General features: G+C 36.8%; 1 protein-coding gene across 2 annotated transcripts in view; it reads right to left on the bottom strand.

The window, feature by feature from the left end:
- Positions 1-6,695: 6,695 nt before the first annotated feature.
- LOC103657472 overlaps positions 6,696-16,563 on the bottom strand; it is a 242,340-nt gene continuing 232,472 nt past the window's right edge. For both annotated transcript variants that reach the window (XM_040643615.1, XM_008684902.2), the window contains one exon: positions 6,696-6,944. In XM_040643615.1, the coding sequence (XP_040499549.1) occupies positions 6,722-6,944 (223 nt within the window). In that variant the 3' untranslated portion in view covers positions 6,696-6,721. The remainder of the gene's footprint in view (positions 6,945-16,563) is intronic.

Below are 16,563 nucleotides of genomic sequence, written 5' to 3'. Positions count from 1 at the left end.
TTTAAGTGTAACTGTGTGCATAAAAACATAGATTTATTTTCAGAAATGCAAATGAAACACCTGGAATAACTGAAAATAATATAGCTGTGTCTCTTATATTATCGCTTCCCATTGTATATATTATATGAATTATCAAAAATGTTTTGAATTGATATTTAAACCTAGATCCTCTAAAAACTGGTCTTCTTTTGCTGTCTTTTTATACAGCAAAATTCTGGAAAGAGTTGACTCTACTTGTCTTCTGCTCTTCTGCCAATGTTGTTCTTTTTTCCCATTTTATTTTTTTAAATTTTTTAAAATAATTTTTATTTTGTTATATTAGTTGCTAATGCCGTTTTATCTTGAACACTTTCCAGTAAGACTTTTACCAGCATTGCTCCATCTGATCTCTCATCAAGATCATCAATACCTCCGTGCTGCCAAGTGCTACGGTGGTCACTCAATATCTGACAGAGGCCGTAACTTGCACCTTAAATACTTTCTTCACCTCCTAACATTCTGGGTGTTCTTGCTGGTCCTCCTTTACTAGATCCCCTTTACCTTCCCAAATGTTAAATGTTAAGATCAATAGAACCTTGTTAGAACCATGTTCTTAGAACCATGTTAAGATCAATCCATTAGACCCCTTTTCTTCTTTAACCACACTCATTCTCCAGCTGGCACATCGAGTCCTTTTGGCTTTAAACACCATCTCTGATGTCAAACACTCCAAACATGAAAGCTCCATTCCAAACTGTTCACCTGAAATCTGGAGTCATATATGCCCAGCAGGTATCTGAAACTTCACATATCCCAAACTATATTCCTAATCCCACTCCCCCACCAAAACTTGCTCTTATGTGCATTTTCTCTAGATTAGTATTTGATCCCACACTTTACCCAGCTGCTCAGTCTTCTAAACTTTGTAATTATTCTTGACTCCTCTCTTTCTTCACTGTCCCTCAGTCAATCAACTGGTGAATCCTGTAGGTTTTATGTTCAAAGTATGTCTTGACTATGGCCACCTGTTATCACCTTTATCTTGTCATTCTGCTCCAAACCACTGTTTCTAGTTATTGCTATAACTGGTCCCCTACTTCCACCTTCCTTCCTATAATCTATTCACACACAAGAGTCAAAATAATTTTTTTAATATAAGTCAGATCATATGACTCCTTTGTTCAAAACATTCCAATAGCTTTTGATCTCCCTCTGAGTAAAGCCTAAGCCCCTACAGTAGCCTCTATAGCCCTAGAAGTTACAGCCCACCATGACCTCTCCCATCTCCTTTTCTTCCACTCTATACCATGCTCACTACATTCCAGTGACTGGTTCCTTCACACTTCCTGAGTGTTCCAGGCATGCTCCTGCTCCCTCTGGTTGACGTGTTCTTCCTCAAATAACCATGTGGCTTGTTTCTCTTTTCTTCTATGTTCCTTTTCAAATACCTCAGAGGTATTTGAAAGGTCTTCCTTAACCACCTGTTTAAAATACTATTTCTTACCCCTGTCCCCCTCTACTATTCCCCATAGTCACTATAACCAACTGACATACATATTTGTTTGTTTGTTGTCTGTGTCCTCCCACCAGAACGTTTGCAACACAAGATCAGTGACCGAGTCTGTTGTGTTCACGGCAATGGCCAGGACATGGAAGTGCCTGGACCCTAGCACGTGTTCAAGTCTATGTATTTAAGGTATGAGTGTATCAATGAATGGCTATTTGCTGAATAACCATTTATTTTTTATATCTATATAAACCTCATATAAATTTTGAGACTGTTTTCAGTCTTGTAAATTAATTTTTTCAATAGGTTCCTTTCTTTCAATCAGGTAATGATAGTAACATTTTGTCTTGTGATTTATACATATATATATAAAAAATATATATATATAGTTTAATGTATATATATAATGTATAAAATATATCTTATGATATACACCTTCAAGTATAAAACTTACCTTGTAAATTCCATTAACTTTTTATGTTGTATTTTTAACAACGTTTTTCATATATTAGTGTCTTCTATTAACTATCGACATAAATGTTTTATTTGTTTAAAAAGATCATATTGAAATAATGATGCTATGAAAGAGATCATCTTTGCTATTTGGGGGCCCTTTTCCTATAGCTCAATATTTTAATAATCTAATTGAAAATCAGCCCAAGATCAAATGCTGTGATTTTTCTGAATATACCAATTAACACCTTGAAAACATAAGGCACTTCTTATTTCTGTTAGGCCTGACACTATTACATAATTTGTTCCTGTTTTATGTAAAATATTTTGATGAACTTGTTTTAGCACATCCTCATTAATATTGTAGCCCTTATACAAATGTTAATAGTTTCAGGAACACACACACATAAATGCACATGGTAATGCCTAAATAAATTCATTAACAGAGGTCTTTAGAAAAAGATGAAAACATAATTGCAGACAAAGCTTTTGTTTTCTGGCTACTAATAATTTCTCACACATAACTAACAAAAATCACCAAAGTTAAGCAAATGGGAGAGAATTTTAAAATTTTGCTTTGGAATGTCTCTTATATCTTCCCTCCTCTCCCTACTCCCCCCCCCCATCCCCTACATTTTAGCTCATACCTACTTTTCAATGAGAATCCTTTTTTTGATCCTAACTGAATGAATTGAAATCATTCTACAAAATGCCTACATTTCTATTTATGGACCATACTCTCCATATATTGTACATCTTTCTCTCACCCCTTCTCACTCTGCTCCAGTTCCCTTCTCTTCTTCCTTAATCCATTGGCTTCCACATTCTTGCTATTACTCAGGATTTAGTGATTACATTCTCTGGGGGTTGTCTTTTTGCATATCTCATTATTATTGGGAAATAATATAATAATGTTTCTTTTTCTCAGTCTCTGCCCTCTGTTACTCTGCTTACTTTCTTCTGAGGTGATTCCATCTTAATCGCACATTAACTATCATTTGATAGTTAATGGGAAATAACCATAACATTTTGGATCTCGATATCTAACTGATGTCATTCTGGTTATTAATGACAAACTGAAATTCAACATCACTGAAAAGATTAAGAATGACGTTTTCCCTCTTAAGTCTTCTCCATTCTCATTTTTCTCATCCGCATTACTCATTCCCTCCCATACTCCTCCAATTTATGAGTCTGGTATAATTCTGTTTCTTTTCTCTGTCTTCAAGTTTATAAGCCTACAAATTAGTAATGAATAACTGTTTATAAATGACAGAATTTCTTTAAAAATTGGCTAACTTTTAGTTATAGATTTTATTGTTGTATTCCAATAAAAACAAAATTATTTAGAAGACCATAACTTCAAATAAAACATCATAAGTTTGTAAGAAGTTAGTCTTATTATTACATTATCAAGGTAGTTCAAGCCAAAATAAAAATTTCAAATCCTTTCGATGTGTTTTTTCCCTTAGCTCTAAAATCTATGCTTTCCTCTTATTAACTAAAACTTGTTTTCATATAAACTTTCATAATTACCTGTTATTTGGTTTTTAAGCTTGTTCGTTAATTTCTCTCAGTTGTATAGTGTTCAGAGTTGGAAATACACGTTTATGCCCCTAAAAGTATTGAACAGCAGCAGGAGATCAACAACATCATTCTCCATATATAGATGAGTACATGGGGGCTCAGAGAGGTTGATTTTCTTGTTTATGTCGTATATCTTAGAAAGGGCACCAGAACTAGAAAGCAGGTGTTCTAACCCCTGGACAATCACTAGCTTTGACTATCCCACAGATGTCTCTAGATTAGAACACTCATAAAAATACACATAAAAACATTCTCTTGGTCATTCAGGGATTAAGTGTTCTACCGTGACATGACAAATAAACCAGTAATGCATTTTGTTTCTCTCACAATATATGAGCATGTATTTGTATAGCTCCAATTTACTTTGTGGTATGTGTGATTTGAGTTTGCCTCCCTCAAATGTTTAGTAGTTGTATCTTTGTATTTTGGGACAGAGAGATGTTAGGGGACATTAGAGACCCCAGTGTTCAGACTAAAATTTTTATTTTAATTAGATAATCGGGTTGGATTCTATAAATTTAACACAGAAAAAAAAGATAAGCTGAAGCACCTTGGGCTAGTCATTTTACCTTGCTGGACCTCAACTTTCAACTTCTCCATCTAATAAAAGGAGGGAGATAGACTTATTCATTATCATAATAATATAAGGATAATAGTAAAATCTCCAATGAATTGAGGGCCGAGCACTACGCTAAATCCTTATATTCACTATCTCATTTAATATTCACAAAAATCCTTTGAGGAGAAGACTATTATTATCTCCAATTTACAGATAGTGAAATGAAGTCTCAGAGAGCCAACTTCCCAAGGTGTGTGGCTGATGAATGCAGGTGGGATTTGGACTTAGGCCTGTTCTATCCTGAGGTCTGTGTTCACAACTCCCAGGCATCAAGGCCTCTCACTGCTCCACCACCACCGCGATTTCTATGGTCTCTGACAGCAACATGTTTTATTCTTCTTCTATTAAACAGACTTGGAATTATTTCCTGTTTTCTCATTATCCATTGAAACATTCGGGACTTGTTCCCTTAATTATGAATCAATATTTGTTGTTTAACTTAAACAAGTAGGCAAGGGAAAAATAAATGGAAAGTCATTGGAAGTTCTTAAATTGATGTTGGATGTTGCTAAATTAAGAAAGCCCATCATTCAAGGAGAGCTTTGTTAATAAAATTTCAATTAAAGCAAAATCACATAGTTCTTCTACTAGCAACAATGAAAAATCTACTCCCAACAGCCTTTTTCTCATTTAGAACATTACATTTGAATAACCTCAACTATAGATATTTGTAATGCATGCAATTGCAAGTTCTCAATTTCTCTCCACAAGTGTTTAAAGTACACACATTTACTATTATTGTCAGTTATTATAATTATATAATTATAATTATATCAACATGTAATCTTAAAGATATCACAAATCAATAAACTACGTCAAGCAATTTTCAATATGATGCTTACATTGAAAGAAAACTATGTTTGCAAAAGTATTTGGGATTGTTATTTTTCTTGCTGGAATGGATACAGAGTTAACAGTACAGAAGTAATATCTCATTTGTTCTTTGTTTCTAAACAACTAAAAGTTTCAGGGGGCCACTAATTCTGGTAATAACTCTGAAGTCATTTCTTATTCTGAATGTAATCTTTATTTTTATATACTTTGATGTATTTACTATCAAAATTTTGCTATTAAAAAAAGAGAAATATATTCAAGGAAATAATTTGATCTGTTTAGATGGACCACTTAAATTTTTGTTTTAAAATAAACTTTGACTACGCACATACTTTACAGAGACAAGGGAAACAGTCAAGAAATGAAAAAAAAAACAAATTAATGCATGTCATAATTAGGGTTTGTAAATTATTTCAACTATTTTAAAGCAAAAAAAGTTAGGTAATTCTGACTAAGAACTTAGTTTCAGTTTGCAAATCAAGAAAGCATAAAATAGTGAAAATATTAACCAAACCTACCAGGTAATAATTTTGGATTAAATTCATTTTTGCTCACAATATCTTTTGAAGACCTTCTATTGCATTGATATTTGAGGACAATCCTCAATAATAAATAGAAAATAATCTGTTCCACAAAATATGTATTTCTCTTAATATATGTATTCATGTCATATGCTCCTTAAACTCAATGCAAAGTGCTCTTAATGTCAGCTGGCTGGAAAAGTAACGTAATTGCTTATAGCAAATGTTAGTTATGTTCAAGAGAAAAAGATAAGTATCTTTCCAAATATATAGGTCTTCAACAGCTTCCTATTATTGTGAAAGCCCCATCCATTAGGTTCTCCAGTCATTGTTTATTACTAACTTAGGCCTGGCTCTAACTCTCCATCTGGTTTCCTGCCTTTTGAAAAAGCCCACGTGTGAATCTCAGCAATCTTTGGCTGCTTTAGTACCAGACTCAACCTAGATGTGAATCTGAAAAGGGTCCTTGCCCCTTCCCCCTGGGTGCTACTCTAATTACTTTTTCTCCTTGTTAGGACCCCAAAGTAATGCAAGTCCAAGTCATGCCTACAGAGAAATTCCACCCACACACCCCTGAGCCATACATACCTTCCCTAAAAGGATGGTTCTCAGGAAAGATGATGGAAAGGAAATGTGCTCAACACTAGAGGAAGGAAAGTTATCCAAGAAACCTGGAGGCTCAATGGCAGCTGCCTCCATTCAGAAATCTTTTGTGAAGGACTCCTCAGGCAAGGCAATGTGAAGACAAGGGACAATTCAAAGTAGGAAGCAAAGGTTATAGACTCCAGGGATATCAGAGAACAAGGTGGAGGAGACAAGAGTCTCAAGAGGAAAGGAGCCAACAGAAATTATCAACTGGACTGAAGATTCCATTTGGCTTTTGCTGAAGGACTTTCTTAGTCTTCTCTTCCATCTTTCTGACAACTCAATACGACCTTCCACAAATTTAATTTTTAATAGAAAATAAGTATGGATCCCAAATGAGAAGGTGTTTCTACACGTGGAAAAAGGTGAATTTTGTCTATGAAATACAGTAGTCTCCCTTTATCCATGAGGGATACATCCCAAGACTCCCAGTGGCTGCCTTAAAATTGCAGATAATACCAAACCCAATAAATACTGTTTTTCCCTATACACATGTATGTACCTATGATAAAGTCTATTTTATAAATTAGGCACAGCAATAGATTAACAACCATAATTAATAATAAAATGGAACAATTATAATAATATACTGTAATAAAAGTTATGTGAATGTGGTCTCTGTACTGTACTCACCGTTCTTCTTCTTGTCATGATATGAGATGTTAAAATGTCTATATGATGAGATGAAGTGAGGTGAATGACACAAGCTTGGTGACGTAGCATTAGGCTACAACTGACCTTCTGATAATTTGTCTGAAGGAGGATCATCTGCTTCCGGACTGCAGTTGACCTCGAGTACCTGAAACCACAGAAAGTGAATCGTGCATAAGGAGGACGACTATATCAGGTAGTGCTTAGTCGAATCAAAAAATGAATAAAATCTTTTGAAAAGAAACCACAGCAACAGCCTCTTTTTTTCTTTACAAAAAGGAATTAATTCCATCCAGCTCGATTCATTAAAACAGATTAAAATTGGATCCTCTTTGTCTCTGTTGACCTCCATCTTTGAATGAGTCTTCATAAGCTCTTACAATAAATTTCTCCAGAGATTTTTGGTATCAGTTGCAATTTCCAGGAATTAATAAAAAAAAAGATACTTTGATAGAATCATAAACAGAAATTATGAAAGCCCTATTTCCTCTTCTTTCAGGACATTATTGTGCAATGGAATAAGCACCAAGAACCACAATGTAGAACGAAGCACCATGCCTGCAATTTTCTGGCTATTTGACCCAGACAAGTCACTTAAGCTTTCTGAGTCTCAGCTTCCTCGTCTGGAGGATAAAGATAATATTTGCCAATTAAAAAATAAATAATATAAAAACGGTTAATAACCACATAAAATATCCAACTTAATTAGTAATCAAATAAATAAAATCAAAAGATTTGTTGAATTGGCAACCATCTCCCACATACCCAGTGTTGGTAAAAGCTAAATGAGACAAGCACTTTCACACTTTGTTGGAAGCAAAATGTCAGCATGTACCAGGAACTTTAAAAATGCTCATGTAATTTGACTCAGCAAATCTCTTTCTAGGAATCTATCTCAAGAACATCATTTGAAAAATACAGACTACATGTTATTCACAAAGATAATTATAAAAGGTATTTATAACAGTAGAAAGTTTGAATCTTTCTAAATATTTGGAGGAAGCCCAACGATAAAACTGACCATAAATAAGGTGCACATAACAAAGCAACCTTAGAATATATGTATATTGATAAGTCCATGTGGGCGGGTTAGAAATCAGTTGTAAACTATCTTAGTGGCTTCATCAGCTGCCAAATATGAAAGGAGCTTATATTTCTTTGTACATTCCAACTGTCATAACCCCAGTTCCCCATTGGTGCATTTGTCAAGGGTCTGCCTTGCTCACAACATTCCTAGCAGCTATTCTAGGAGCTTCTGTGACTACTAACTCACACATGCTGTAGGTAAACCTCTTGGCTTCTTTCTTTCACAGCTGCAGCTGACTAGTGATCACCACTGAAGTGCCCCCTCTGACCCTATGGAGGAGACACTGCCTCCCATATCTCTCCAACACAACAGAAGTCTCTCTGAAGGCCTGGGGACAAGGGAAGTGTAGCAGAGAAGGTGCGTTTACTGGTACTGGAAGTGGCCAACCTGAGTCTTCCAAATCCAGCTTTAAGGACCTATCAGGTTCCCAAGAGTCTGTATTGACAGGACTCTTCATGCCTCAGAAATGAGGTATAACCCAAGCTCATCACCCACATGCTCACAGTTCAATTGAGAAGATGCTGTCCTTCCTACCCCAGGCTGATTGGGAGAAAATCAACTGCATTTTTGGCGATCTTATTCTCTACCAATGTGGCCTATCTGACTCATATAGGTAGGACCAGAACTCACAGCCCACTTCTCAAAGTTTGAGTTACTCAGTCTTAATAACACCAACAGTCCAGTCTACACAATGCTATGCAAGCTTATTCCTGTACAGTTCTTGGAGAGGCAAATAAAAGATTTAGCTTGACTACCCCTCCCACCATAGTCCAAATCCTGATTTCCAACCAGCAGATACTTAGACAAAAAGAGGGGTGAACCACAGTCCAAGGCAGGAGTTGGCAAACTAGCTTCACTGGCCAAATCTGGTCAGCTGCTTATTTTATAAAGCTTTATTGAACATAACCACACTCCTCATTTACATATCATCTATGGCTGCTTATGTGCTACAATGGCAATGTCAAGTAGTTGCAACAGAGACCAAACAGCTTGCAAAGCCCAAGGGATGCCTGGGTGGCTTAGTCGTTAAGCATCTGACTCTTGATCTCAGCTTAGTCTTGATCTCAGGGTTTTAAGTTCAAGCCTCATGGTGAGTGTTGGGCTCCATGTTGCATGTGGGGCTCCACACTGAACTAGGAGTCTACTTAAAAAGAAAAAAAAAAGCTTCACTTCCAAACAGCCTGAAAAGCCTTAAAATATTTACTCTCTGGCCCTTTGAAGAAAACATTTTCCAACAGTTGATCTAAGGTCAGGAAATGCACCCAGAGGTTAGAAGTTGGAAAGCTAGCCCCCTGGTTAAAAAAGTCAGGGCAGCTAAACTGAACCTGTACTATAGAATTACAGACCCAATGAAAGGGGAGTTGAGAAAGAACAAGTTAAAAGAAGATAATACAGGAGACTGAGAAGCTCACCCTGTGTATATCCACTGATTGCACAGGGTCACACAGAGACAGATTAGTAGACAAAAATCTCACAGCAAAAGGTGGTGGCATCCTGTTCTGCAAATATCATTCTGTTTTCTTCCACACTGATAATCAGGATAAAGAAAGGACTTCCAGAACACCACTAACGCAAAGCTGTCTTGAGACGGGGGATGATCTGGAGGAAAATCAAGTCTCTTGGGCTCAAGAGCGCTTCTTTGAAACATGACTCTTGTCTACACCTGGCCTGTATGGTGGCCCTAGTCCAGAGCAGCCTATAGAGGATAGTTTGGCTTTCCCTCTCTGATAACTGCAATAGGCCCCAGGGCATGGGCTCAATGGTGACATCTTACCAGGCCAGGCACTGTACACAACGTGGGTGTATACAAAGTGTACAGAAATAGATTTTTCAGAAAACAATTTGACTTATATTTTGACACCTCCCTCTGCCTTTTTCCTGAGATCACCTCTGTGTCCACCTGAGGATCAAGTTGCACATCCATAAGATGCAAAGCGAAGGGGCTATGAAGGCCTAGATCCCCCACTATCGACAGACAAAATCAGCCACTGAATCATCTCCTAGTTCTATCTGCAAATTCCCTACAAATCCATATCAACCTTTGCTATTTTTCTCAACTCTCAGGGATAAAAGACTCATTCTGTTCCTCCACCATCTTGGAGAACTAGAAACTTCATGAGGTCATCTGAGATCCATGTCCCTGAACACATCATAGAAACTGTTTTTTGGGACTTGCATATCCCCAGGGATCTACTAAAAAGTCAACCAAGAAAGGAGGCCATAGGTTCCCTCTTCCTCAGAGTCCACTGATCCTTCAGGACGTTCTGTTCCTACACATACTCCCTACAGAGAAAGGGAATAAGGCCTCTTCTCACACACAGCCTCTTTGGATCTCAGAACCCTTAGGTTTCCTCCCAAGTGACCCCTCCCTCTAGTCAAAGGTATGTAATTTTTCCCCTAAGTCTTAGGACTAGGTCTGACTCATCATATTTTCTTCTCAAATCTATTGTTTGCTACCCTTCACCCTTTCTATTACTTGCAGGGCCTGAGCTCTTGAAACTTAAAAGTCAGAGGTAACTCCTCCTCTGCTGTTTTTGGCCAACACATCTTCTCCCCAAAGCAATGATCCAGGATAGCCTCTTGCCTTGATCTGGGATAGAGGGACAAAGGGGAATAGCAAGAGCCAGAAGATATTGGTTAAAATTTGGTTTATATTTCAAAAACATAATCCCACTGAAACCAATTACTCAAGTTATTCCTCTTTTATCAATGAAATACGCCATAGATCATGGGGCCAAGAATCCATGTCAGTTACTACCTCCTTATTATGCACACATATAATCCCCCTACCAAAACACACTCAAACACACAGTTAAAACACATGGGGAACATTTTTGCCATATATATAAGAGATCAAAGCTTATCTATCTATATCAAGACATATAAATATCAAGATATATATCAAAATTTTAGATATATAAATGCATAAGATTTGTGACAAATCGTTTTTGAAAAAAAGAAAGGAAAGGAAAACACTGGTAAAGGACACAAAGCAGCGATCTACAAAAGAAAGAATACAAGTGGCATATGTAAATGTGTACCAAAAAATTAAAATAAATATAGAATCACGTAGGGACATTAATAGGAATGCAGTTTCCTAGGCCCTACCCTGGTGTACAGGTACAAAATTTTGAAGGATTAGGATGAACTTTAAATTCTCTAAAGTAGACATCAATATACTTACGGAAAGTGAAATCACCATCACACACCAACAGTAAGGACAACAAGCAACAATCACATCTGAATATGGTATCCTACTGAGAGGACATTTCCTCCTCTACCTGTTATCTTCCATCCAAGATTCCAATGTATTTTCCTGTAGTTGTGGGGGGGTGTCCTATAATCTACTTATATAACAGTTTTTCCTAAACCTTTTTTTAAAATTAAAATTTTTACTGCTACTATTCAGTTTCAAATATTTGCATGCCTGTACAGCCTCTTTATCTAAGAAGATTTCTTTTGTCTCAACTTAGAAAGGAGAGCTTCTCAGTTACTGGTTTTCAGGTCTTTGGGCTTGTACACACTGCCTTAATTACTTTATAGAATTCCACCAATAGCACAGAAACCACAGCAGCTGCCTAAATGAACATATGCCTCACATGAGACTCAAATATGTGTTCAGTGGGTCCTGTTACTTGGTGCTACCTTGATGCATTCAAAGTGAGTAACACAGTGATGAAATTCCATAGACAAATGTGAGTCAAACATAACCTAAATGAAAGTCTCTGGAAGCAGACTGGTTTAAAGTGGCCTGCTCTGTGGTAACAATTGCATTTGCATTTATTAACCAAATGTAAACAAGATATGCTATAAAGGAAAGGAAAATGAGAAACAGTTCTACCATCACAAAATGATTCTATTTAGAACACTGCCATCATCCCTTGGCAGAAATATCTTGGCTTCATTTTGGAGCAGATTGCTTTGAATTGTTTTCAACCACTCCAAAATGTGGGTGCCAGGCTCTATAGCTAGTACATTAATGCCAATGTTTGTTAACTGACCAGAAAACAAAAAAATCACATTCTAGTAAACTATATCCATGTTATTAGATCAGCTCCTGCCCTAAACCATAATCAGAAAGCCTTTATAAAAGTCTGTAGGAAAGTCCTGGTATGGAAGATAACAGAATTTGCAGGTACACTCTCTGGCATCTTTCTTGAGCTGCTTTGCATCCAAATAATACTCATTCCTTTTTCCTATGCTTAAGTACCACTTAAAAAAAAAAAAAAAGATTTATTTAGCTGCGGCAGGGAAGGGCAAAGGGAGAGCCCTCACATAGGGCTCAATCCCAGACCACGAGACCATGAACCTGAGCCAAAACCAAAAGTTGCATGCTTAGCCGACTGTGCCACTCAGGAGCCCCGCTTAAGTAACACTTTTAAAAATTCCTCTGTTATTGCACAGGTTGTGTTGTATTATAATCATTTGTTTAGATGTCTGCTTCAGCTCCTCAATCAAAAGCAACTTAAGAAAAGCCATCTCTGGCATTATTGCCTCTAACATAATCCTGCCTAATAAATCCTAGCTAAGTAAATAAGGAATTTCATGACCAAGGAATAATAAAACCATGCTTATATATTTAAGTCTAGCCAGGCTTTGTAAAAATGATGGAACAAACCATCTTATTCAATGTGTAAAATGGACAATGTGAATACCGTGTGTTAATTCTTATCAGATATAAAATTCAATTAACATTTTAGTGCAAGATCTACATAGTATGGACACTCATTAAACATTAGCAGTTGATTTATTTTTCCATTTGTACATGGTAAAGGACTTCTGCATAAAGTCTTTTAGAGATGAGCCTGATGTGGCTGGCTCAGGTGAGCCTCTACTGAAGCCAAATTTAGCCCTTCTTTATTCACCATAAAGAATCAGCTCTTATCAAAAATAGCTGTAAGAAATGTGGATTTTTCCTAATGATTTTCTCCAGTACATTCTATTGAAGACTTTGAGGAGAAATAGAGAGGGTTTACATGTACACCCCACATCAATCAGCTTGATTAACATTACATTTCACATTTCGGTTCTTCCCTAAATCATTCTTCTTCTACACTACTATCCAGGGTTCCTATCACTTTCTCTGACCTTCCACCAGCCCATGGCCTTGACCTCTGCAAACGGGTACCTCCCAAGGCCTTGCACACAGATCTTCCCTGTCATATGCACAGCCCTATGCCCAGTCTACACTTAGCCACTCTCTCTTGTATGAACAGACCACAGTGGACAGGTCACCTTTCAAGTAAATACTGACAGCTCATTATGTCTAAAATTTCTCATGAAATAGCAATTAGTCAAAACAAAGTGGGTGATAGGTAGAAAGGAACTCACTTCTGGTATTTGGAGATTCTAAATAAATATAGTTAATAAAAATTTAGCAAAAACCTTCAACAAATTCTAAATATTCAAACAAGAATTAATACTTGTTTCTTAAGAACTTTTTCCTAATTCTAATGATCCCATAATTCCCGTCTCAGATTTATAGAACTCTTTTAGACCTCCTCTTTAATAGACTGTGGAATAGCTAGTATCACAGGAAGAGATATGGCATATTTACCATTTAATTAATTTATTCAATTCCATTCCATTCTTGAGTACAGTTGTAGGCACAATAAAGGTGATCCTATGTCACTGGTAATCTTGAGTGGTGAGAATATGTGTGCCTGTCTTATTTTCTTTTGTGTCTTCCCTCATTTAAGAATTTTTTTTCAAAACTCTTTATTTTCTTAACCTTTTTGGGATAAGTCAAAGATTCCTTCCACTTACTTATTGTTTTCTTCTGTGACATGCAGTAACTTTCTCCTCATTTATCCTTCAACTCCTCTTTCCTTGACACTCCTTTGCAAACCCGCTCCTTCTTCCTCCTACCCCTCATCTGTGAACAGTTCTCCAGCACAGTCCCTAGAAGTCTCCCTGATGGAAAACCCCAGGAAAAGGGGACCATCTCTAGGAGCACAGTGCCTGGGGAGGTAAGCAGAGCTGGAAGGCAAGAGAAGCACTGAAAGCAGGTCTGTTATTTTCCTCAGTTGGTTCCCTAACATGTGTGCTTACCTAGAAAGATGCTCTTATCAAAGCAGGAGAAAATAATTGACACAAGATGGAAAGGTCTGTTATCAAGAGTTATAGTATGAAGCATTAGGAGGTAAGTGTTCCAATCAATAAAAATCAGAAAGCATGGAATGGCAACCTTCAATAGAAAAATCCCTGCTTATTACAAAATTGATCTCTCTAAGTGCTCCCTGAGTCTTAGAAGCAAATGACTCCAGAATTTTCAGATTCTCCAGAACTAACAGGGAATTAGGCCACGCAACTAAACAGAAGGAAATCTGGGAAGGTTGCACTTTGCCTGTAAGTGATACAAAGCCTATCAACATATTCTAAGTGCAATCTACTATTACCTCAAAAGTAAAATTTGTAAGGCTTTATATCTTTAAATTGAAGACATGTAATACTGATAGTTTCCTAATAAGATTTTATAAATATTGCTGAGAGAAATTACCTTTTTCTTTCATTGAAACTGTCAAAGCAAAAACTTCATATGCCTAAGTTAAACAGACAAAGAAGATTTTATTCTAGACTATTTCAATAAGAGAGAGACCAGAGCTTGGTCTGAACTAAATTCTGCGGAAAAGAAGAAACTGGAGAGGTTTTAAGAACTAGGTTAGGGGAATTGTAGGCATCTGTGTTTGCTGTTTGGCCTTACCCAAAGGAAAGGTAACTTTCTCATATTTTCATGTCAGGAGGTAGTTTTGCAACCTGGAGCAACGTGACCAAGGAAGTTAGTTCGCACTCTCCCAGGGAATTAGGAGATACCTCATATCTGATAGCCAATGATATAGGCACTATCTTCTTTGATCATTACACTTCAAAAGGATGGCTCCTGGGTCCTTGAGAAAGACATTCCTGGTGGTAATACTGGCAAAAGGCAGGGAAAAGATTTACACACAATTCAAAGGAGGCAAAGAATTTGCAATTACAAGTTTTCCAAAGTAAATGCTCTAAGAAAAGAGAGGTCGGGGGCGCCTGGGTGGGACAGCGGTTCAGCGTCTGCCTTTGGCTCAGGGCGTGATCCCGGCGTTATGGGATCGAGCCCCACATCAGGCTCCTCCGCTATGAGCCTGCTTCTTCCTCTCCCACTCCCCCTGCTTGTGTTCCCTCTCTCGCTGGCTGTCTCTATCTCTGTCGAATAAAAAAAAAAAAATCTTAAAAAAAAAAAAGAGAGAGAGGTCAGGGGCCTAGAGTTAAGCCATCTTAGTTAGAATATTTAGAGGACTTCTTTGACTCTCACTATTCCAAGAGGATAATTCATGTACTGTTTAAAAGAATGGTCATTAGAGCAATGCCAACCCTACATCAATGCCTCCTCTTAATAAAAGTTTTTAAGACTATTGTCAATAAAATCACATTCGGAATTCATTGTCTTCAAATTAATTAAGAAAGAACATGTTTGTTTTAAAAAGAACTACTTAACTTCCAACAATATTAAACAACCTTACAATGGCATTTGTTTTGATTTTGGAACATTCCTAGGGTGACAGTGCTGATTAGTGCTGAAAACGATTTAATTGTATTAAATAACTTTGAATAAACAAAATGATTCTTATTTGGATATGTCTTTATTCAGTGGTTCAGGGTATTCCTATGATACCTGAAATAAACAGTCAATTCAGAAGGGCAAAAATCCCATTTACTCCTTCTTCAGGCTATATAGTTCTCTTTCCACAAATATTTTAAATTTCTATTATAGGCAAAGGATAATACTCCATGATTTAATAGATTAAAAATTTAATAAGGCTAATCTTTGCTCTTAAATTCACACACTAACTAGATTGTACAAGTCACCGAGTTTCTTTAATACAAGGCAGATAGAAATCAGTGCCATAAAAGTATGTCAATTGCTATGGTGTTACCAAAACAGGAAAAATCACATCCTATTAATTAACTCTCTTTTAGTCCATCAGTACCTTAGCCAAGTATCAAAAGTTGCAAGTAACATAGACCCTCTTGATTTCTTTTAAGGAGAAGAATGAAACATTAGCAAAATATAGATTTATTTCATGGAATCTGAGCCCAGCCCTCAGAAGCAAACAGATCCAGAAAATGGACATCAAAATTACTCTCTCTGTCTCTCTGGATTGATGTGGTCTCTTACTCCTGCTTCTCCCCCTTCAATTTTCCTTTTTTTGCCTAATTGCCTTTTCTACTCTGGCATACAGAAAGCTAAACATTATGGCTGGCCCAGATCTTAATTTGCATCCTTTTTCAGTAAAGAGCTAAAAAAGACTGACCCATGTCTCAAAGACCCAAATCCAAACAGCCTGGAGAAAGCATCTAAGTGGCCTGATTTGGGCCAGATCCGTATCCTTGTCCAAAAGATAGCTACAGGTTGAGGATATTGAGATATAATGAAGCCCACCCAATGAGTGAGGTGAAGAACTCCCAGACAAGGGAAAGCTAAGTTACAGCATTAACTCAGAATATGTATAAGACAACGAGTTAGATGCTAGGCCAAGGGGGTAATTACCATCTTTTATCAATAAACATTCTGGGGAATTACATCTTAGCAGGGATTAGATTCTAAAGTCATACATTGAAAAGCCACGTAAAGACAAAATTATCTTTGAAATATCTTAAATAGCCCTTAATTCTCTCATCCATGTGGTTTGATGTATATAACCCT

The sequence above is a fragment of the Ursus maritimus genome, unplaced genomic scaffold, assembly GCF_017311325.1.
Source record: "Ursus maritimus isolate PB19 unplaced genomic scaffold, ASM1731132v1 scaffold_29, whole genome shotgun sequence".
NCBI classification, from domain to species: domain Eukaryota; kingdom Metazoa; phylum Chordata; class Mammalia; order Carnivora; family Ursidae; genus Ursus; species Ursus maritimus.
Note: the sequence above shows the minus strand (reverse complement) of the source record. Positions and strands in the feature narration are given on the sequence as shown.